This window comes from Lipotes vexillifer, unplaced genomic scaffold (assembly GCF_000442215.2).
Source record: "Lipotes vexillifer unplaced genomic scaffold, Lipotes_vexillifer_v1.1 scaffold666, whole genome shotgun sequence".
Taxonomy (NCBI): domain Eukaryota; kingdom Metazoa; phylum Chordata; class Mammalia; order Artiodactyla; family Lipotidae; genus Lipotes; species Lipotes vexillifer.
In genome coordinates this window covers 326,595-348,925 of record NW_006787408.1, presented here as the reverse complement: position 1 = coordinate 348,925, position 22,331 = coordinate 326,595, and the positions used below count along the sequence as shown (strand labels likewise).

The following is a 22,331-nucleotide window of genomic DNA, read 5'->3' as shown; positions in this document are numbered from 1 at the left end:
AAGAGTCGAGGCTTCTTTCTCTATAGAATGTCCCTCTCATATTTTGTGTTTACCTAATTTTTCCCTCACGATCAGTCTCAGATTGAACATTTTTAGCAAGTATATTTCATAGGTGATTGTCAGTTCTTAAGGAATATAATGTCAGGTGTCTAACTTTGGTGCCATCAGCTAATTTTGATCATTTGCTTACATTGGTGGCCCCCACTTCTCTTCCTTGCAAAGGAACCTCATCTCCTTTGTAATTAGTAAGGCGTCTGTGGGGTGATACTTTGAGATAGTGTGTCTACCCTGTTTCCTAGCACCTTTCACTCAGTGGTGATAGTAGCCATTGGTAGTCCTTGTTGAATCAGTTGTTAGCAGAGGTGGTTGCAAAAGGATGAGTTTCTAATATTGTCATTCTTTCTGTGTTTATAATGTTAATGACTTCTGATATTGATCCCAGTAATTTTTAGACTGTTTGTTAATGGAAGCACTAGGTTTTCTGTTGACATCTCTGGAACCTCCATTGCAGGCAAGAAGAGATAGAACAAGTAGGAGGGATTCTTGTTGCCATTCTTTATTTAGCCAGTGCAGTTCCACTCCTCTCATACACCTACATACATTTAAATAATTGCTGTCTTCCTGAAGTTAAGAAAAAAAAAAAACAAGGTCTGTGCCTATAAAGTTTGAAAAATACAGAACACATAATCAAGTAGATAAAAATGCTAGTAGAGCCAGATTTTAAAACAAGAACCCATAATGCATTATGAAGTGAAATATAGTGACTTTTCATATAATTGTCCTTGACAAAAGACTTGAAAAAAAGTTTTTCATATAAACTTCCAGATGATGGGTATTTCCTTCTTTACCTTTATTATTTTATTAGTCAGTTTGAAAGGCAGTTGTTATATTTCACAAATCCTACACTTCTTTTTTTTTTGCAGTACGCGGGCCTCTCACTGCCGCGGCCTCTCCTGCTGTGGAGCACAGGCTCTGGACACGCAGGCCCAGCGGCCATGGCGCACAGGCCCAGCCGCTCCGCGGCATGTGGGATCTTCCCGGACCGGGGCACGAACCCGCGTCCCCTGCATCGGCAGGCGGGCTTTCAACCACTGCCGCCACCAGGGAAGTCCTAGAGCAGCTTTTAGTCTAGGATTATTCCCACTAAAGTAGTCAAGTCCTACTATTAAGGTAGTATTCTCCTGATACTGATAATTCTATCTGCTAGCCCATGTATTTTGAGATTATTAGGAATGTGAACTATTCCAATTCCATGTGTGGGTTCTGGGAATTGTCTTTTTTTGAGCTTCTGGAAAGTTCTCAGGTAGTTTCCTGGACTTCAGATTGTTTCTTCACTCGAACGTGCTTATCAGTACTTAGCTGAAGCCTGAGGACAACCCTCTGCAGTTCTCCAGGGCTGTCTATTTGTCAAGGTCTCTCTGCTCTGATAGTCTGCCCTATAAAAACAAGTTTTAATTAGTCCCTTCCACAGAAATATTTTAAATCTGTAGGTTCTAAAACTGTATTATGTTGATGAATTTCTTATTGTAGATACCAAAAAGTTTCAGGTTGTGATAATTTGGCATTAATCATAAAATGGGCAAAATTTGAAGTATTTGGCTAGAGGTAATTTCTTTCTTTTCCTCCCACCCCCAAAACTATTAAAAATTCAAAACATAGTCATTACAGTCCATTATCTTGGCATTAATGTAGCCTTCTATTCTTTCATTTGATGCTGAGCCAAATAGTATATATATTTTCAAATCCCTTTGTCAGTACATTCAGTACAGCTTTTGAAACAGTCACCTATCACATGCTTCTCAGGGTCCTGTTGTACTCTTCTGGCAACTTTAGAATTGGCTGAGTGACTGAAAGCTGTTCTGAAAACCAAACTGATTGCTATTGCCAGTAGAGTCCTGCAGCTCCTATAAGGATTAGTCCATAAGAGATTCACTTAAAGTTACCAAAAAAAATTATTCATAGTTATCAGAAATAAGTTATAAAACATTAAATGAGATAGCATAGTCACTTTAGCTAATTCTAAGGGAAACTTGGATGTGCATTTCGGTATTGGAATGCAATTTTTGTAAGAGTTATCTGCCTTTAGTATTACCTGCCTAATAGTGGTAGATCCATGGTCCAAGAGGCAGTAGTTCCTCCCATGTGTTCTGTAACCTATTTGGGCCCAGATTAATTTTTTATGCTATCCCACAATATTTTTGAAAGACCAACACTATTTTCCTCATATATTCTGAGAGTGGTGTTTAAGTGGCAAGCTAGTATTTCTGTAAATTGATAAGCTCAGGAGATGGTCATTGAATACCAATTAAGTGTCATGCCTTCCCGAAGTTTCCCAGTGTATAAACCAAACTGGTAGCCTATAGAGGTGAAGTCACCTATATAAAATGTTTAAAATTCAGTATTGCTGTTAGTTAGGATGAGATGATTCAAGGTTATTAGGGAATTTTTACTTTAAAATCTTTTTAAAAAAATAAAGCTGTTTTAAAGTATTTGAAAGGGCATTTACTCTGGTAAATTTGGTGAATTCTTCTATCAAATCCAGGGCAAGAATATGTTTAGTATGAATAAGACTTTCTTTCCTCTTAACAATAGTTCCAGCTGAACAAAGTTCAAATGAGAAGGAAAGCAGTGTACATTTTGTATATTAGTGGAAACTCCACCCCAGAAATATTGAGTCACTTCTAAGAGACAAAATGTCACTGAAGATAGTTCAAAATTTGGTTGGCAAATACCAAAAAGAGAAATGTTTGAGAACTGGCTTGGAGGCACTTAAGTCTTCATAGTCCATAGATAAAGAGTTCTGTGTGATATAAGGAGAGATTTTTCTGACCCAATGGCAAGAGTTTGAACTTGACAAGTGGGAATCTGTACCATTGGAGCAGAGCTGCCTTTCACATGTTGAAAAAAATCAAGTTTCTGACACTAGCCCTGTCACAGTCAACCAAGTTAAGTGCCAGGTGTTAAGTTCCTCTTTTCAGTCACAGCCAGTGAGGCTCCCACTCATGACATTTTTACAAGGAGAAGGGAAGTGCTTCATGAAGTACAGTTTGTGAGTACTCAGGAAATAGTAGCTTTCAGCGTGTGTTCAGGGCTGGGACTGGGAGGTAAGAGGTCATTCAGGAGTGAATAGGAATCTTCTTGCCCCCAACTTGTTAACTAGGTACCAGAAAATAGGAAAGCAACTGCAAACTTATCTTGATAATTATGAATATATAGAGAAGATACTATCTGAATGGATAAAGAAGATGTGGTGTGTACACATGCACGCGCGCGCGCACACACACACACACAATGGAATACTACTCAGCCATAAAAAGAATGAAACAATGCCATTTGCTGCAACATGGAGAGACCTAGAGATTATCATGCTAAGTGAAGTAAGTCAGAAAGACAAATATCATATATCACTTTTATGTGGAATCTAAAATATGATACGAGTGAACTTATTTACAAAACAGAAACAGACTCACAGACATAGAACACAAACTTATGGTTACCAAAGGTGAAATGGGTGGAGGGATAAATTAGGAGTTTAGGATTAGCAGATACAAACTACTATATATAAAAGAGATAAACAACAGGTCCTACTGTATAGCACAGGGAACTATATTCAATATCGTGTAATAAACCATAATGAAGACGAAAAAGAATATATATATATATATATATATATATATATATATATATATATATATATATATATATATATTAAAGACAAAAAAAAATATATATATATATATATATATATATATATATATATATATATATACGTAACTGAATCACTGTCTCTTTCTGCCAAGGTTAGGGGAGGAATGGGTCAGGGCAAGATGTGTAGAGAAGGTGCTGAACTGAGGTTAAAGGATGAATAAGCATTTGCCCAGGGGAAAAGGCAAAAGGCATTGAAGCTGAGAGAACAGTGCATTTGGGAACCTGATGATAGATTGACATAATGGTTGCCCATGAAATAATGGCAAGAAATAAAGCCAAAATGGTAGCCTGGGGCTCTTCACAAATGATCTCATTCTAAGTTATGAAGTTTAGACCTTGAGTCATGCCTTCCAGCCGCTGAAAGATTGACATAATGAAGGTTAAGACTGACAGTGGATATTTGAAGCGGGGAGAAAAGGGTACCGGTAAGGGTAGGTGGGGGAATAGGACAACAGCAAGAGATAATAACAATTCATGGGATCTTTTTAGGTGCCTGTGGAACTTCCGGTGAAGATAATTCTAAACTTAGCCTTTCTGAGTCTGTTTCTTCTTCTGTGAAACAGGGAATTTAAATGCCTTAAAAATTAAAAAATATAATGTACTTGGAACCTAGTACAGAGGATTGTTTTTAAGGAGCACCTAGGGAAGGAGAATTTCTGAAACAGATTGAGTAGCATCACTGGAAGACTGGCAGGGAATGATCAACAACACAAATCTCAAAACTTAGTCAAAGGGGACCAGAAGGTGTTAGTTGAATTTTGAATTGAGATTAGTGGTAATAGTAAGAGTACTTTCAGTGGAGGTTTGGGGCCAGAAGCCAGATTGCACGGATTGAGTGTGTGATGAAGAAGTGTTAACTATCCTTCATACAGCTTAGTTTAAAAGATTCTGAGTGGGGTTTTTTAGTTGGTTTTTTCTGGACCTGTGCCATCTGTCATGAAGCTTCACATTCAAGGTAGTGCTTTTAGTCATTTTCAGTTATTTTAGATATATGTACAATTTTGAAAGTTTGCCTCTATGCCTTCCCTAGGTACTTCATGCCAGGTTTGATGGCAATTTACTATCTCAGGAATATTTTTTGTTCTACATTAAGTTGATGTTTGATGAAAAAGATACGATTAAAGTAGCTTTTCTTTTCTTTTTTTTTTTTTAACATCTTTATTGGGGTATAATTGCTTTACAATGGTGTGTTAGTTTCTGCTTTAAAGTAGCTTTTCTTAAAAAGAAAGCCCAGTTTATTAATGCTGAGAGTTAGAATAGAGATGTAAAATTTAGACCAGAGATGGTATGTGTTTATTTTTCATTATGGAGCTTTCAATCATTCACGAAAGTATAACTCCAAACTAGCCACTGCCCAGCTTCAACAGTTAAGATTTGGGCAGTCTTGTTTCATTTATTCCTTCCCCACCCCACCCCCCTTTTTTCCCCTAGACTGTTTAAAATTAAGGACCTCTTGTCATTCTGTCTCGTATATACCTCAGAACTTACTTTAAATAAAACAACCACTGTAATGTTATCACACCTGACAAAACTAACAGTAATTGAGAAAACGAATTCACCAAAGTCCCAAAGGGATCCATGGTACAGGACAGATGACGAACCACTGCAAATCTTGCCACTTAATATTGTGCAGTTTTGGGCATTGGCTTCTCAAGTCCTTGCAAGCTGATTTCCCTACTCCCCTTATTCCCACCTTCTTCCCCAGCACCACCACCCCCTACCCCAATTCCTTAGGTGTGGTAAGCATCTATCTACAGGTCCAGATTTCTTGGAATTAAAGCGGATTCTAGCCTAACCAAAAAAGATGACTGATTTTTTTATCAGTATAGATTTTCAGTGTATCTTATTCTTCACTGCACAGCATTTTATCTTCTTTTTTTTAACTAATTAATTTATTTTGGCTGCGCCAGGTCTTAGTTGCAGTACGCAGGATCTTCGTTGCGGCATGAGGGATCTTTAGTTGTGGCGTGTGGACTTCTTAGTTGCGGCATGCGGGCTTCTTAGTAGCGGCATGTGGGCTTCTTAGTAGTGGCATGCATGTGGGATCTAGTTCCCCGACCAGGGATCAAACCCAGGCCCCCTGCATTGGGAGCGTGGAGTCTTACCTGCTGGACTGCCAGGGAAGTCCATATCTTCATATTTTGAGTGCTCACTCTTCTTTCACTTACTATTTGGCCAAAAAAAAAAAAACAAAAAAATTTTTTTTTTTTAAACATATGGAAGTGTCAGGTAGTCGGAGGAGGCTGCTCTGTAATCAGTGGATGGATGAGATGAAAAACTTTCTTGTAACAGTTGAGAGATTGTCTTCCAGTTTAGCCTAGAGATACAATTTTTAGGTCAGTTTATCATGTCTTCTGCTAACTGATTACTCAAAGAGTTTTTTCCAAAATTGGAAGAAACACTATTAAATGCAGGGCTTCGTAAACATTTTTTTCCCCCACTTATGAATAAGATTTCATCTTTTTCAAAACTTCTTCTTACTGTTCTTTAGTAGGAGGGATGATTTTTATCATAAGGCAGAGGATTCTAGAGGGGCATGGAACATGTTTTTATTTTTTGTTTTGAAGTACTTATGGAGTCATGGAAGTTGCAAAGATAGGACACAAAGGGCCTTTATACTCTCTGTCCATTTTCCCCCAATGGTTACATCTCATTTTATCACACGTATAGATTTGTGTAACCATTACTGCAGTGAAGATAACAGAACTATGCCATCACTACAAATTACCCCCTGCCCCCAGTACCTCTTTATCTCCCATCCACCATCCCTAACCTATGGCAGCCACTAATTTGTTCTCAATTTTTATAATTTTAGTTTGCAAAGGTTATATAACTGGACTCATAGAGTATATCATATTTTGAGATTGGCCTTTTTTCACTCAGCGTAATGTCCCTGAAATCCATCCAAGTAGTGTGTGTCAGTAGTTCATTCTGAATGTTTTTAAAGTTAAAATAAGTGCCTTATTAACTCACTATACCAAAACAGTCCACCCTAAACTACCCAACCTCAAGTTTAAAGAGGGCTATGAATTTTTGTGGGTGTAGGTTTAAAAAGGCCTGTAAGTTTTGTGGGTATTTTACAATGTTAAGTATAATATACATAATTATAATAAATATATAAATCATATTAGCATTGTAAAATTATCATTAAAATGTAACTAGTCTCTTTAAAGTAGATTCTGTGTTTGACTTAAATATATACAAAGCTTATAGACATTAAGTTTACAAAGCTTAAATAGTATAAGACTAGGGTTCATTGGTTACCCAGTTTTGTAAATGATTTTTCATTTAAACAGTCAGAATTTGGGTGAGCCATTCCTTTTGCTTTCCTGAAATAATTTCAGATTTATAGAAAATTACAAGAGTAGTACAGAGAACTTTTATATACCCCATTATTTAACTTTTAGCATTTTTTGACATTATCATTATACATTCTCTCCATCTATTTATACATGCATGTATATATAAATTTTAATTTTTTGGAACTATTTGGGCTTAGGTTGCATATGTCATGACCCTTTATCCTTAAATATGTCAGTATATAATTCCACAGAACAAGGATGTTCCCTTAACACAACTGCATCACAGTTGACAAATTCAGGAAACTTAACGTTGATGGAATATTTTTATCAAATATAGCTCATATACCAGTTTTATCAATTATTTTCTCTTTCTCGCTCTTTTTTTTTTTCCTCCCTCCAGAACAGAATCCAGTTCAGGGATGGATGTTAGTTGTCTTTTCTCTTTAATTTTCTCTGATCTGGAACAGTTCTTCAGGCTTTGTCGTTTATGACATTAGTAGTTTTGGAGAATACAGGCCGGTTATTTTCTAGAATGTTCCTCATGGTTCCCCATGATTAGTTTCATCCCTGATTGGAATACCGCAGGAGTGATGTTCTGTCCTTCTCAGGGAATTAAACCTAAAGTGTGTCCATCAGGGCTTCCCTGATGGCACAGTGGTTGAGAGTCCACCTGCCAATGAAGGGGACACAGGTTCGTGCCCCGGTCCGGGAAGATCCCACATGCCGCGGAGCGGCTGGGCCCGTGAGCCATGGCCGCTGAGCCTGCGCGTCCGGAGCCTGTGCTCCGCAATGGGAGAGGCCACAACAGTGAGAGGCCCTTGTACTGCAAAAAAATAAACAAAAACAAAAAACTAAATTAAAAATAAAATGTGTCCATCAGCATCTCATTAGTGGTATTAATTTTGATCACTCAGTGAAGATATTGGGTTGATTTCTCCATTATGTGGTTACTGTCTTTACCATTACAAGTAATAAGCAGTCTTGGGTAGGCACTTTGAGACCATGCAAATATCCTGTTCCATCAAACTGGGACTCCAAGATTTACTGATTCTTGTTCTTGAATCAGAGCAAGAGCAAGAATCAGTAAATCTTATTTTGAGGGTTCAAAGTAAATGAGAGTCAATCTTTCTAAATTACCTTGGCTTGAAAATTCACCTTGATTTTGGAAACACTTATTTACTTATATTTTTTAGGGCTTTGATCTGTATGCATTGCATATAATTATTACTAGTGTCTTTTAACTTAAAAATGGTTTTTAAACTTTTGGGTTTATTTTTAATCCTTTGCTGCCCCCTGCAGGTCTATGAATATAAATCTTTGGAGCAAGGTAAGTATTCCTAATATTGCAAATCATAACATGGTATATAAAAAGCAAAAATTATAATAGCTTCATATATTTGTCATGTATCATTATAAATTAAGTGAATTTAGAATCTTCAGGTTGGTCATTTTAGTTTTAAAACTGCTTTCCTGGAGCATGAAATTTATTATTGAAGTGATCCTTTACTTTGTCCTAAATTCTTCATAAGGTTTTCAACTTTTCCAAAAAACAACTGTTAACATTATTGCAGTAACCATACAGATTTAATAATTATTTAAAAAAATATATGCATGGGTGTATATGTTTGTGTATCTATATGTATGTCTATATATGAATGATATACAAATCAGTTTTAAACTGTTATCTTTTTAAGAAGTTAACTGCTTTTATGCAGGAAGTACAATGATCTTATGCTGAATTACAAGAATATTTGTAGCTTAATAAAATCAGAATGCACATTATTGATTGGAATTCCCAATTTAAATATTTTTTTTAAATCTTATTTTCATTCAGTTCTGTTTTTAGTATTACTTAAACTGCCATTCAAACTATATAGTCAGTTATAATATATGGTTGAGATATTTATATTTAGAACTAGTTTTTTGACTAGAAAGATTTTTCATTGGTTTATTAAATGTGTCTTTGTTCAAAATGTGGTGTTGAATTTGGCTGTCATGTCTGATGTATGGCTACAACTTCTGGTAGAATTTATTGTCTACCTTCTACACATGTCTGTGTTGGTTAAAAAACAGTTTGTAGGTAAGGATTGTTTTGTTTTGCTTTGCTTTTGAACAGTTTCTACCTTAACCTTTGAATTGCTATTAACAGCAGCATGATTTTATGGTGGGGTATGGTCAGTTTTGCCTAATTTTCCATATTAGAAAATAAATAGTTGAAGAAGCTGCTGTAGTTTGAGTTGTTAATACTTATGGTATGTGCCAGGTACTATTTAAAGAACAAATAAGTTCAATTGTAGTATACATATAAGGTAATTCAGAATTCCTAACACATATCACTTCAGAAAACTATGTTCATTTCTTATTATCTTCTGCCTGTGGATATATAGTCAAGTACTGTGATCAAAAGTTAGATGTCAGTACTGTATGTAGGTTTTGTAATCGTTTTCATCATAAAATATATATTTGAATTTTTTAAATTGAAATTTTGTGGGCAAAATTAATGTTGATGAGTAAGTCTTTAGTTCTTGTGTATTCGGTTGATAAGAATCAATGAGAACAAACATGTTAGAACTTTCGACCCCCTTTTGTTTTAATGCCATTAAAATGACTGGGAAAATGTTGAAAAACTTAAAAAAAAAAGTTATTTAGTGGTTCAGGGTATTTTACTTTCTTATTTCTGTAAAACTTCATTTAAAAGGAGGAAACTGGACCAATTTCAACAAGACCAAAAACAATACAATGACAAATAACATTGGTTGATAATTTCTATAAGCTATTTCCTATTATAACAGTTTATTTAAAACAGTATATAAAAGATCAGTTTAGAGGCTTTCTTAGTGACATTTCATGAAACATTGCAGTTTTCCTTCAACATGGATTTGTTTTGTTTTTGTTTTTAAAAGACAAGCCTATTATTTAAAAACGAAACAATCTCCTTGGCAGGTGGGGATGGTGTTGAATTACTATGATACAGAATAACACCTTACTGGGGAGAGGCTTTATTATTTCAAGAATTCAATTTCAGATTGTATTTGTTCTTGTTTGCTTCTCTTGCTGCAATGCACGCATTTTCTGTCTTACCAGATAACAGAACTGTTGTACAAGGATGGACGTTATTGCCAGGAGCCTCCAGGACCAACGGGTAGCGTTTCAATTTCGATGATTGTAACTTATCCACAAATCCATTCTTCTGTGTAATGATGGACTAGAAGGATTACAGCAGTAAACATTTTCTTTTTGAAAGTGAAATTTGAAAACATTTGGTTATAAATCTTTATATTGATAACCACGACATTTTGAGATCTATGAGGTGTTTGGTTTTATCATAATTGTTTTTTTAAAGGGAGGGTTGGGAGGGCTTTTTTTTTAGATATTGAGGAAATGCTTCTTAGAGAATCAATCAAGATAGGCTTAAAAATTAGTAATCCTTAGTGTTTATGTGATTTTAATGTTTTGCCAGTATAATCAAACATAAAATAGTAAAGCGGTCTTGTAAATTTTTCCACTTAAATATAATTTATTACCCAAAATATATTATTTGACATTTAATGATTTTTGTTTTCACATAATAAAGCCTAGCATATATGGATTTCTGTAAGAAGGTACGCTTCTTGAAAGTTCGTATTTTTCTGTCCTAGGTATTAACACATGGCCCTATATGTTTTATGCTTGAATGCATAGGAAAATTACTGTTGTTACAAAGCATCTTTGTTAATCTCGGTTTTTCATTGGCTAATAGGCAGCTCTCCACAGGATTACTGTATCTGCTTATTAAAATTATTTAACTTTCTATACTCAACATTTAACAGTCCTCTCTAATTTTATGTTTCCCTACTAAGTATTGCCCACCAAAAAATTAGTATAGAAATGTGTACAAAGCATTTATTTATTCTCACTATTTGTGATTTGGACAGGAAAGGGGTAAGGCCTTGGGCAGGACAACTTCTGTCACAGAGTGGTGGAAAAAAATAGATTGAAGTAAGGTTCAGTACTGAAAAGCTGTCACTCGGTCTGAAAATAATTAATATTCCTTTCACTCACCAGTTAGATATGTGCTCCCAAACCACATAATCTCTATGCCTCAGTGATCATTGTTGCCATTTCAGAGCCTCTCATCAGGGTGACATCTCACACCAAAATGATTTCTTATAAATTAATCTTGATAACATGACAGTCTCAGTAATTTTAGTGGAATGCTTTCTCTTGTTTTTTTCCACAGAAGCTGTTGGCTATTTTCTTTATAACTTGATTGACAGCATGAGTGACTCAGAGGTACAGGCCAAGGAGGAGCGTTTGAGACAATACTTCCATCAGCTGATGGAGATGGTACCATTTCATTTTTTGCTATATAATGCCTGTCCTGCCTGACATGTATCTATTAGATTTGAAATTGCTGCTTTTAAGTACAACCAGACCACTTCTCAATGACATAGATGAGTTGGAGACTTAAATTATGTCTGAGATAATTTGTTAGACAAATCTCAGTTTGGTTGTCTAAAACTCAGTTTTTTTTTCCTCCTCCCTTCCCTTTGCACAGAATGTAAAAATTCCTGAAAATATCTACAGAGGCATTCGTAATCTGCTGGATAGCTACCATGTTCCTGAATTGATTAAGGTGTGTGTGAAACAGTAATCAGCTTTTTAAAATGCTTAATTTATGTATAAAAGCATGTTAAAACTATTTAAATATGTTGCTTTGGGCCAAAAGTTTATTTAAATGACAACCTTTAAAACAATGCTTTTCATTGATTGTTGGTAATTGCTATTTATATATTGAAGAAGGTGTTTAAAGTATTTATTACAGTGGTTATAAAGCATGAACAGAATTTCGGGAAAATTTTGGAAGATGGAAAAATAACAGTAAAATGAAATGAAATTTCCAAAATTTGCTTTTGACATTTGCTAATATATTTTACACATGTTTTCTGATTCTAATTTAAATCCCAATTTTAGGATGTTAATATGTTGGTTGAAAGAGAGAAGACAGACTCTCGAAAAGTAAGTAGGCTTTTTGAGTAGATTCTACATGCTGTAGTAACCACATTTAATGAGAGTTCTAGACTGTGTCCTTATAAAACCAGTGGTTCCTAACATTTTTGTCATCAGTGTACCTCTAAGAAGTTGATAAAAGCTATTTCAGAAAAATCAGCATATCCCAAAAAAATCGGCATATCTCAAAAAAATCGGCATATCTGAGAAATTTGCATATAATCTCAGGAGCTTTATAAACCCCTGGAGTCCATCCCCAGATTCCCAGATTAATATCCATGATAGCATTTATGACATTTAGGAAAGGTCAGTTTAAAGGGAAGAGTGACAAAGGGTGCATTTTCTTTGTAGGAAATTTCTTTCCTTCTTTTTTCTTTCCATTTCTGTAGACTTCGCAGCCTACATCATCTGATTTGGAGTCTAAACTTGAAAAACTAAAAGCTGAAAATCAACCTATAGGAGATGTCCTGAAGCAACTCATATTAATGCTGTGTTCAGAAGAGGTAACTTTTAACTCTTTCAAATACGCTATTAAGGTAAAAAAAAAATTCTTTATAGATAAAAGTAAGCAAAGCCAAATATAATATTTATGATTTTTACAATTAATTATTATACATCATGTCTGTGAAGAATGCAATTAAATGAAAGGTTAGCTAATTTCAGCTACACCTTGAATGGCATGTTTTCCGGTTACTGTAGTTTGTTTACAATAACCTGCAAAGTGAATGATAGTAACAGCCATGATAGGTTTATCATACATGCCAAATGTCCTTTCAAGCCATGGCTCCGGTCTCTTATATCTAGATTGTCAAGCAACTGATACATGCATTTGTCATTTGCAAGTCAAATATTACTGGGTTGTTAATGCAGGGATTGAAATTCCATTTTCCTGCTGGAAAAAAGTCTTTCTGAGATAAAGGGTCTCTTGCCTTTTTTCAGCAGGCGTCCAGCTGTACTTTGTGTTCATTTTAGTGTGCGTCTGCAATTTGTGGTATATCACTAGACTTTTTCGGTTTTTAGTTCAGTATCATTTGGTCTTATGCCTGTGTTTCTAGGGGAACAGAAATAACAGTTGCCTTTAAGGTTATAACATGGTACTATTAAATTCTAAAATACTTCCTTACATTACTTGGATATTGAACTAGACTGTGAGGAACATTGCAATGACAGATATTTCTGTGCATGGAAATTGGACGGTGAGTAAGGGCTTACTTGGTACATATTTAATCTGGAAGTCTTTTTTTTTATAATACAACACCCAAACCTTAAAACATCAAATTTGGCATAGTGGCCTGTTTTGCAGTGTAGATAACAAATCTTTTAAACCCCACATATTTATATCTTTTCCTGCTTTTTAAAAGGCAAATAAAAATACCAGGGAGCAAGGTGAAGTTAATAACATGAATCCATTTCTTTTCAGGGAGCAAGGTGAAGTTAATAACATGAATCCATTTATTTTAAAAGTACTATTAACTTTTTTTACACTCTGAACATTGAAACTAGAAATTTTATTTTATTTTTATATTAATTTCTTATTTCTTTTTCACTTCCGTCCTTTATTTTAGAACATGCATAAAGCTCTTGAATTGAAAGCAAAATATGAATCACATATGGTTATTGGTGGCTATGCCTCTTTAATAAATTTGTGCTGTCGACATGATAATGCAGAAGAGGCATTGAACCTGAAACGAGAATTGTGAGTACCCTGGCACTGAAACAAATCATCAGCATGTATGCTGATACACAGTCCTTGATGGATCATGTAGATTGAATGCTACTCTCATATAATGTGAATTTTAAAAATTCTCTTTTGTGTTTTTGAAATTTCATACTATAAGACTCTGATTAATTATGGCTTGTTTTCAGCAAGGAGTCTTTGTTTAAGTATGATAAGATGTTCTATTCCTTAAAGGCAAAGTTTTTTTCCTCTTGATTATACAACTGCATATGACAACAGTGGTGATAGTAACTATTTTATAAAGCTTGTTAAATATTCCACTTTCTGTACTGTAGTGTAAACAAAATTCTGTCCATTTCTAAGGTATCTTTGGTTTCCCATCCTGATACATTTACCAAATGTATTTCAGTATTCATGACAAAGTTAGAATCACCTTAAGTGCCATGAAGCAAAAGAGTTCCTTATTAGTGTCATTTGCAGATGGAAAGATGCAACATATATATAGTGTTAGATTTTTACTTCGTCACTTTGAATATAATTACATGTGGATTTGTATATGGCTTCAAAAATAAACCTTAACTAAATTGTAGAGGCCAATGTTAATAACAGTTCAGATTCTGATGAGTTTTTGAAAAGTGATCAAGTAGATATTGCAGTCCTTTTAACAGTTAAACAACTTCTAACATAATATAAATATGGCTTTAATTTTTAGTGACCGTTTAGATTCTTCTGCTGTCCTTGATACCAGCAAGTATGTAAGACTTGTAAAAGTATTGGGAAAACATGGCAAGCTCCAAGGTAAGCGTCAGCACATAAAGGAAACATGTGATGCAAGTATCTTGCCACTGGAATAACATGTGAATTGATATTAATGGTATATCATGTCTTGCAAAGTGCTTGAACACTTTGCATACAAATTTGCATGTGAATCCAGCCAGAGCTGCACGGACAGTGTAGGCCATTAGTTTTAATGGATTGGCAAGCTTGTCATTTACATTTGCACAGCTCAGTGCTTTTTGCATTTCTGCAGCTAGTTTTTATTAGCATTGCTGTTTGGATTGAGTTTGAAGATCATGACTTACGGCACAATTTGCCTATATGCCTGCACTAATGGCTTTGTTTTCGCTTAAGAACATTAGAAGGCTGAACATAAAACCTATAAATATAACCTTTATTCAAGAATATGAATTTTGCAGGAGGCTTTGTCTTCACTTTTAATACCATTAACAAAATGTGTACTTTAATAAGGTTTTACGTAGAAGTTTGCGAGCAGAGCCTAGCTGATTATATTGTTGATGTTTGTACTCTAATTTTCTCGTAGTTGAGATAATGCTAAACCTAATATAATTACACTTGATAATTTATTCTTACTGTTTGCTTGTTTCTTTCTCATTGGGCTTTATTTTGAAACTCTTTTTTTAACCTCCCTCTCTTCCTTTTATTCCTAGAGATTTTTTTAAAAATCTTTATAGTGAAAAATGTGGAGAAAACATTTGATTTGAACATTGAATTTTTTCCTAGGAAACCCTTCTAACACAAAATTCTTTATGAAGATTAGACTGCTTTTTAAAAATCATTTTCTGTAAAGCGGTCAAAACATTTTGTCTGTGCAATAATTAAGAACAACATTATAAAAATGAACTTATTCCATATCCTAAAATGTTTGTTTCTCCCTTCCTAATGAAGCTTAATGAATCTAATGTATTAACATGCAGTCTTTTGGAAAGCTTTCATTGGCTCTGCTTGGCTAATTAGTATCGACATAGCAAACAGGCCCTATCGGTATCAGACCATTAGTCTGGCTGTATATACAGTGTAAACACATCTTTATTATCTGGCCTCCTGACAAGCCATCTGCTGAAGAAACAATGGTGTGATTTAGCAGATGTTAGCTCTGAATGATAAAAGCATCCATTTAGGAGGATCTTACAGCTATAGGGCAGACAGTACAGGGTTATGTGGTGCAGAGTGGGCACACAGTCCCTATCTGTAATTTGTAGTCAAAGTTGCAGGGAAATGATAAAAACCATGCTATTGTGGATTTATAATTGTAGTCTCGTTTAGAAATGCAAGTAGTAATTAACTTGAAATCGGCATTATACACTAGAATTTACATTCCTGATGGGCTTGAAATGCTGTTCCCTACATGAAATTACCTAAGGGTCTTTTGTGCTACTTCATTGTAGATGCCATTAACATTCTAAAGGAGATGAAAGAGAAGGATGTTCTTATCAAAGATGCAACAGTCTTGTCCTTTTTCCACATCCTAAATGGCGCAGCTTTAAGAGGTGAAACTGAAACAGTAAAACAGTTGCATGAAGCCATCCTGACTCTAGGGTTAGCGAAACCATCTACTACCTTAAGTTCCCCATTGGTCACCCTGTATCTGGAAAAGTAAGTTGATTGAATTTTCAATTTTAAATGTTGGCATTGAAAGAATGAATCTAATCATTTGGGGATTATACTTTGTAAATTCTCTGTGGTGCTGTGGAAGCCTTGGAGGTTATTCGCCACAGAATAAGAGAACTTCTGTGGAGTAGGTGACCTATAAAATCACCAGCCGCCCTGTAGTCCTGTGGATTACTTCTCAATGGAATGATCTATGGTAATTTTTTTTTTGTGGGACATGTGATGATATTACATGAAGCCAAATCTAGTTTTTCCCAGTTTTGAGCCTTATAAGTGTTAATTATTAATAAATATAAGAAAGAAGGATTCTCTGGGGCTTTTGATTATGCTTCATGACTGTTATTCAGGTAATGACGTGGCAGCGTCTCTTCATTGCTCCTTTCCTCCATGTAGTATTTTAATTGCATGTACCAACATAGTAGTTATTCTGGCTTCGATAAATATTGCAGAAGATGTCTCTGTGTCTTGTGGGAAGAAGATGAATTTTGTTAATAGGGTGAGATTTACTGAATTTGGAAATTTTTACATTTGTAATGTTCATGTCGGTGCCCAATTTAAGGTATTTTTTCCAGGGCAAATCATAAAGTCAACCTACTCTCTTGTAATGAGTGAAACATTTTAGTAAGATGATAAAGTATCCTTTATTCTTTTCCTTTTGTGTTTGTTTTTCTTTTCCGTTTTAAAAAATTTCTCAGATCTTACCTCTTTGTCACCTCTTCCATGGCTTAATGCAATTTTTAATCTGCTTATTTTGCGATTGTGATTTTCTAATTTTAGTTTGGATGTTGCCGTATCAGTGTCAGGAGAAAAGTAAAAGATAAATCTTAACGGTTCTCATATTCTTCCCACATTTCTGGTAGTTTTTCTTTATTTATTAGGGGGTATAATTAATTAAATATAATGAATGATTTAGTATTGAATTTAAAATGTGGAATAAAAACATGTCTTTTAACTAACTGTTAGGAAATATGTGTACACATATATGTGCACACACATACATGCACATAAATGTTTTATGAAATAATTTCTTTGCCATCAGTCAAAAAATAGTTTATCAGCTTATATGATTTGGCTAAATCTTAACCTCCACAATCTCAGCATTACATCTTTTTAAAGAAATAGTGATTCAAACAATTACTGTGTTATTGAGTTCTCATGTTCACAGCCTACTTTATATAGAAATCCTATAATTAATATGCTTCCTCCTAGAATTTTTTTGATTGTTTAAAAGACCCGTCTCTGCAAATTGCATGTGGAGCTCTGCATAGGGATTTGAAAGAAATGGGCCCAGTGCCCAGAAGAATTAGGCCCTCCTCCGCCACTGGGCAAAAGTAAAATAATTAACAATGAAAATGAGGCCATGGTAGAAAAAGTATCTTACAAATAGAAATACTTTGAAGACAGAGGCGATACAAAAGTTTTCCAGAAGAGGTCTGCAGATGGGGCTCATGAACCAAGGAGAACTTCCCCCAAGGGAAAATGGAAATAGCATGGGATTCAGATGTTAATAGGGAGCATACTCTGTGCTTCCGATGGGGAGCATACTCTGTGCTTCCGATTTTACTGTACAGTCAGAGGTTTGTGTGTCTCAGTAAAATCTGACTGTCCCTGTTAATTGGGCTAGAGAAATCTAAATTAGTTTCTTTTATGATTTTTTTTTTTTTACTACTTTCAGATACAAAGAGAAATTACCTTCTATTTTTATTTGCCTGAATTTGTTTTTGTTTTTTGCTATCTTTGCTCTGCAGAGGCAGTTTCCATGACAAGATCTTCAGTTTCATCTGTCATGATAAAAAGGTTTTGTTGACTCTTTTAGAGTCAGGAGAATAATTAAAAGGAGATAAAGGAAATTTCATGTTTAGCAGAAAACAGTAGTAGCACTCCTGGTGGGGGCTAAGTTGGAGGAAAACATTGACTTTGCAACTTATTTTCAATTGTGTTTTCCCAACTGATGGGAGATAGCTAATTAATTCAGAATCATGACAAGTGCAGTACTAGGATTAACTATGCTAGCCTGCCCAAAAGTCTGCATGTATTTGATTTGATTAAATATGTTTAATCTTCAATAATACCAGGTAATTGGCCTCAGCAGGTATGAGCTCATCTGGAGAATGGGGCTTTTATTCAAACTTGAGGTAGAATTATGAGAAACATTTCAGAACACTTTACAAAATCTTCATCCTTTCAAAGGCAAGCATCTTTTTGGAAAGTCATTGCAAAGACTCTGAAGAAGGCTGTCACTTACAAATTGTAATTCGCGAGGTTGAGTTCCTTAGAAAGATGATCTTTAAGATTCAATAGATATTAATTTTGGACTGACTTTTCCAGCATTGGATAAAACACAGGAGAAATTTAATATTGTATCAGTTTGTTACTTGGATATTGTATTAAAAGTTTTACAGTTATGAAAAATAATACATTTTGTTTTTATTCATTTGCCAAAGGAAATCCAAAATAACAACAGGTTTGCAAAATTTTGAAGAAGTTGTTAAACTAATCTGATTTGTATTATCAAAATAATACTTGCACTGAAAAGAAGTATGCTGAATTGAACAAAATTTTCATGTGTTTCGTTTACAATGGGACTGTTCTGTAAGACACATGTCTACATGTAGTCCACATGAATGTTAAACATTTTCCTTTGTAACTACTTAAAAAAAATTTTTTTTAATTGAAATCATGCCTGATCCAGAAAGATGACCTGGATTCTCCATATTAAGGAAGAAAGAAATGCTTTAAAATAGGTTAAAAGAGCTTTTGATTAGTCTTTATGCTATGATAAAGGAAATAAAATTAATGAAATCTGGGCCATTAGTTTTTAAAGCATAAAAATTTGTATGATGCAGTTTCATATTCACTTGTATAGCTGATCCATTTTGGTTTCATTTCATATGAAAAATATCTGAAGCTGTTTAACTGGATTATTTAGTGCAAATGATCAAAGAAGCTTTAATTTCTGCTTTCCATTTAGGATTTTTCTGTGCTGATTTGTGCTATAATCTGTATATACCCACATGCATTTCATTTAAGTGAATCATGGACTTTGTCCATATAATCCTCCCAGAACGCTTGCTAAATGAATCTTGAGTTCTTCATAAAGGTCACAATTTCTGTAAGATGAACCTATACCAGTACTTTTTAAAACTCACTGTAACAGTTCAATATGTTGCAGAAGTGGGAAATACACTTTTTATAATGCTGGTTATTCTGTCATATACACTCCCCTTCAATTTTGGCATCTTCATTTGTACTGGATACTTTTATTATTTGTGGGAATGCTCGCCTTCTGGAGTAAAACTCTTTATGTGCTGAAAGGAAATTAAGGAGGTTTGGCTCTTTTACTCCATTATTGCAATTAAGAATTTAGCATCATCAGTGCCAAAGGACAAAAGTGGTTCATTTGCCCTAGGGGGACAGGACAGTGATAAGATGATTTTTCGTCAAGGATCATTGGGTCGTAATTAAGTTACATTCATGGCTATTGCTTTTTGAAGGATGATTGGTAAATGACAGGCTTCATGCGCTTAGTACGGACAGTGTTCAGTAGGGTTTTTTCTCCCTCTGTCAGAAAATCCTGTTGAGCCTGATAATGTAAATGTGGCATTTTATTCTGAACAAAAGAGCAGGGAAATGAGCTATCTTGTCTAATCATTCAGTTGTTTAACACCGACTTCCAGTTTAGACTCAATTGGCTGGAAAGCACTTGACATGTGAAGTTAGTGCTGTTCCGAACGCATGTTTGAGTAAATTTGAAAGTAAGTGACAGCTAAATTGTACCTAGGGAAATTACAAAGCCTTCAACACAGTTAATTTTTTTGGGAGGATTAGTTGTAATTGCAACACCAGTCTCCTTGAAGATTCCGCATTTATAGATGATGAACAGAAAAAGAAACATTTAGCTCTTTCAAGGGCTGGTTCTCTTCACAGAATAATTTTTGTGAAGTCGATGGTTTCTCCTGAATTGATTTCTTTCCACACGAACATCTGCTTAAGATTTATAAAATAGTCAGTTTTTTTTTTTTTTTTTTTTTTTTTTAATTTATTTTTGCTGTGTTGCGTCTTCGTTTCTGTGCGAGGGCTTTCTCTAGTTGTGGCAAGCGGGGGCCACTCTTCATCGCGGTGCGCGGGCCTCTCACTATCGCGGCCTCTCTTGTTGCAGACCACAGGCTCCAGACGCGCAGGCTCAGTAGTTGTGGCTCACGGGCCTAGTTGCTCCGCGGCATGTGGGATCCTCCCAGGCCAGGGCTCGAACCCTTGTCCCCTGCATTAGCAGGCAGATTCTCAACCACTGCGCCACCAGGGAAGCCCAAAATAGTCAGTTTTTAGAGTGTTAAGGTGTTTTTTGTTTTCCCCTCCCTTGTTTTGAACTTTTTTCTCCCCTAAAGCCCGTCTTTTCTCCAGTGATTTGAGATTTTGAGAGCTTTTCAGTCAGTAAGCTCTTTAGGTAAATCGCCACTTCATTAACACTTTATGCATATGTTGAAGCACTTTATTCCAATTAAAAAATTAATATTTGTCATTTAAAATTTTGATTAAATTGGAAGTTATTTGCTATAGGTAAGGAGACTAAGTTTAAAGCTACCAATAGGTAGATAGTTGTCACTGGTTCTTGTTCAAGATTGTATGAAATACATTTGTGCTTTTTACAGTTATATATAAAGGAATTTGAGTTAGGAGGACTTTGTTTTCTGGTACCTTTAAGTAGATAGTTTTATGATCAGCCTCATATAAATGTCACGTCCGGGGTTTGTTTTTCTGTCAGTGACATAAAGCATACTTTCATTTCATAATAAGGACTAACACAAGAGGTAACATCAGATTTGCCATGTTCTTATTAGACTCAATCTATTATATATGTGTGTGTTCTTAAAATTATAGAATCTTCCTTTCCACTGTTCTGTTTTTATTTCATAGGCTCCCAGAATTTTGATAAAGGCTATGTTGAGTTAATTTACATCAATCAAAAATATTTTAAAATGATTGATTACTTTTTATTAGCGTATATAGTTTTATTTATGAAAATCACTTTGTATATCATTGAAATACTTTGGGAGGGTGTCTAGTTGAAAATATCACAGTGGATTTTTCTTAGAGATAATAGTATGCTATAGAGTTGATTTTCACTTAGTATTATTTGAGGTTTGTGAAAGCAGTGGCTAAATTTTTATCAGGATTGGACTTTTAAAAATTTGTGACCCGTTTGTATAAAGCTTTAGGAATTATGCGTGTATACTGAAATAAGCACGGAGTAAGTTTTGAATCCAGAATTAATGTTTTCAACAAGATTTCTTCAAAAGATTATTATTTTAGAGTAGAGTTTTAAATCAGTTCTAGTGTTTAAAAGTGTACAAAGGAAATCACAGAATCGTTTTAGGTTACAGAAACTAATTACACTGATTGATAAAGTCTTCCCCCACATTTTGGGTATAAGGCAGTTTCCACCTTTTTCCATTTGATATTTTACTGCACTTACTGATTTCATCCAGCCTAATAAAAGTGGTATTTTCATGTGATGATTTTTTCTGCTGGTGTGAAACATTTGAGATGATGAACCTAACAAGCTCAAGTTCATAGAGTCTTAGAGTTATGTTAGAGTCTTAGAACTTGGAGGGAACCCAAAGGTCCTTGAGTTCAACTGTTGTGATAATCTGCTTTCATCACCACTTCTAGAAATGTGTCACACTGCTGTAGCCAAGCTGCATGTAGTACTTATCAATTGGGATTGAAATTCAAAAGTCCTATGAGTATACAACTATTTTCAGAATAATGTGAATTTTATATACTTTCTCATATTTTTCATTTCCCTCACCCAGAGTTTAAAAGCTTTAATAATAGGAAAGATTAATGATGAAATCAAATCATATGAGAAGTGGGCATTTTTATCTCTCTAAAGTGACGTGATCCAACCAAACACAAGTCAGAATGTAGATAATAAGGACTGAAAAGAAACGACTAGACCTTAGTTCATTTATATCATCAGTAAGCACACTTTGTACGAAATGTTTCGCTATAGATTTCTAATTCATTTTGTTGGCAACCTGGGGTCAGTGACATTGTTACTTAAAATTACTAACAAATATATATGAATTATTTCCATTTTGCTATACTTGTCTTTTCTGTTGTTGTTCTGAGCATGTATAATCTTCAGAAGCATATATTTGGAGACCAAAGACTATTAACATGTCTCTTTGATTGACAGAACAATTATTCACTCATTTATTGATAGCTTTGACCTAATGTAGGGA

General features: G+C 34.7%; 1 protein-coding gene across 1 annotated transcript in view; it reads left to right on the top strand.

Moving 5' to 3' along the window:
• Positions 1 to 22,331, top strand: part of LRPPRC (leucine rich pentatricopeptide repeat containing) — a 108,504-nt gene that overhangs the window by 37,695 nt on the left and 48,478 nt on the right. Inside the window, exons 15-23 of the mRNA XM_007459953.1 lie at positions 8,310 to 8,337; positions 10,095 to 10,152; positions 11,230 to 11,336; positions 11,548 to 11,625; positions 11,964 to 12,008; positions 12,389 to 12,502; positions 13,565 to 13,695; positions 14,390 to 14,475; positions 15,864 to 16,071. Of these exons, the coding sequence (XP_007460015.1) occupies positions 8,310 to 8,337; positions 10,095 to 10,152; positions 11,230 to 11,336; positions 11,548 to 11,625; positions 11,964 to 12,008; positions 12,389 to 12,502; positions 13,565 to 13,695; positions 14,390 to 14,475; positions 15,864 to 16,071 (855 nt within the window). The remainder of the gene's footprint in view (positions 1 to 8,309; positions 8,338 to 10,094; positions 10,153 to 11,229; positions 11,337 to 11,547; positions 11,626 to 11,963; positions 12,009 to 12,388; positions 12,503 to 13,564; positions 13,696 to 14,389; positions 14,476 to 15,863; positions 16,072 to 22,331) is intronic.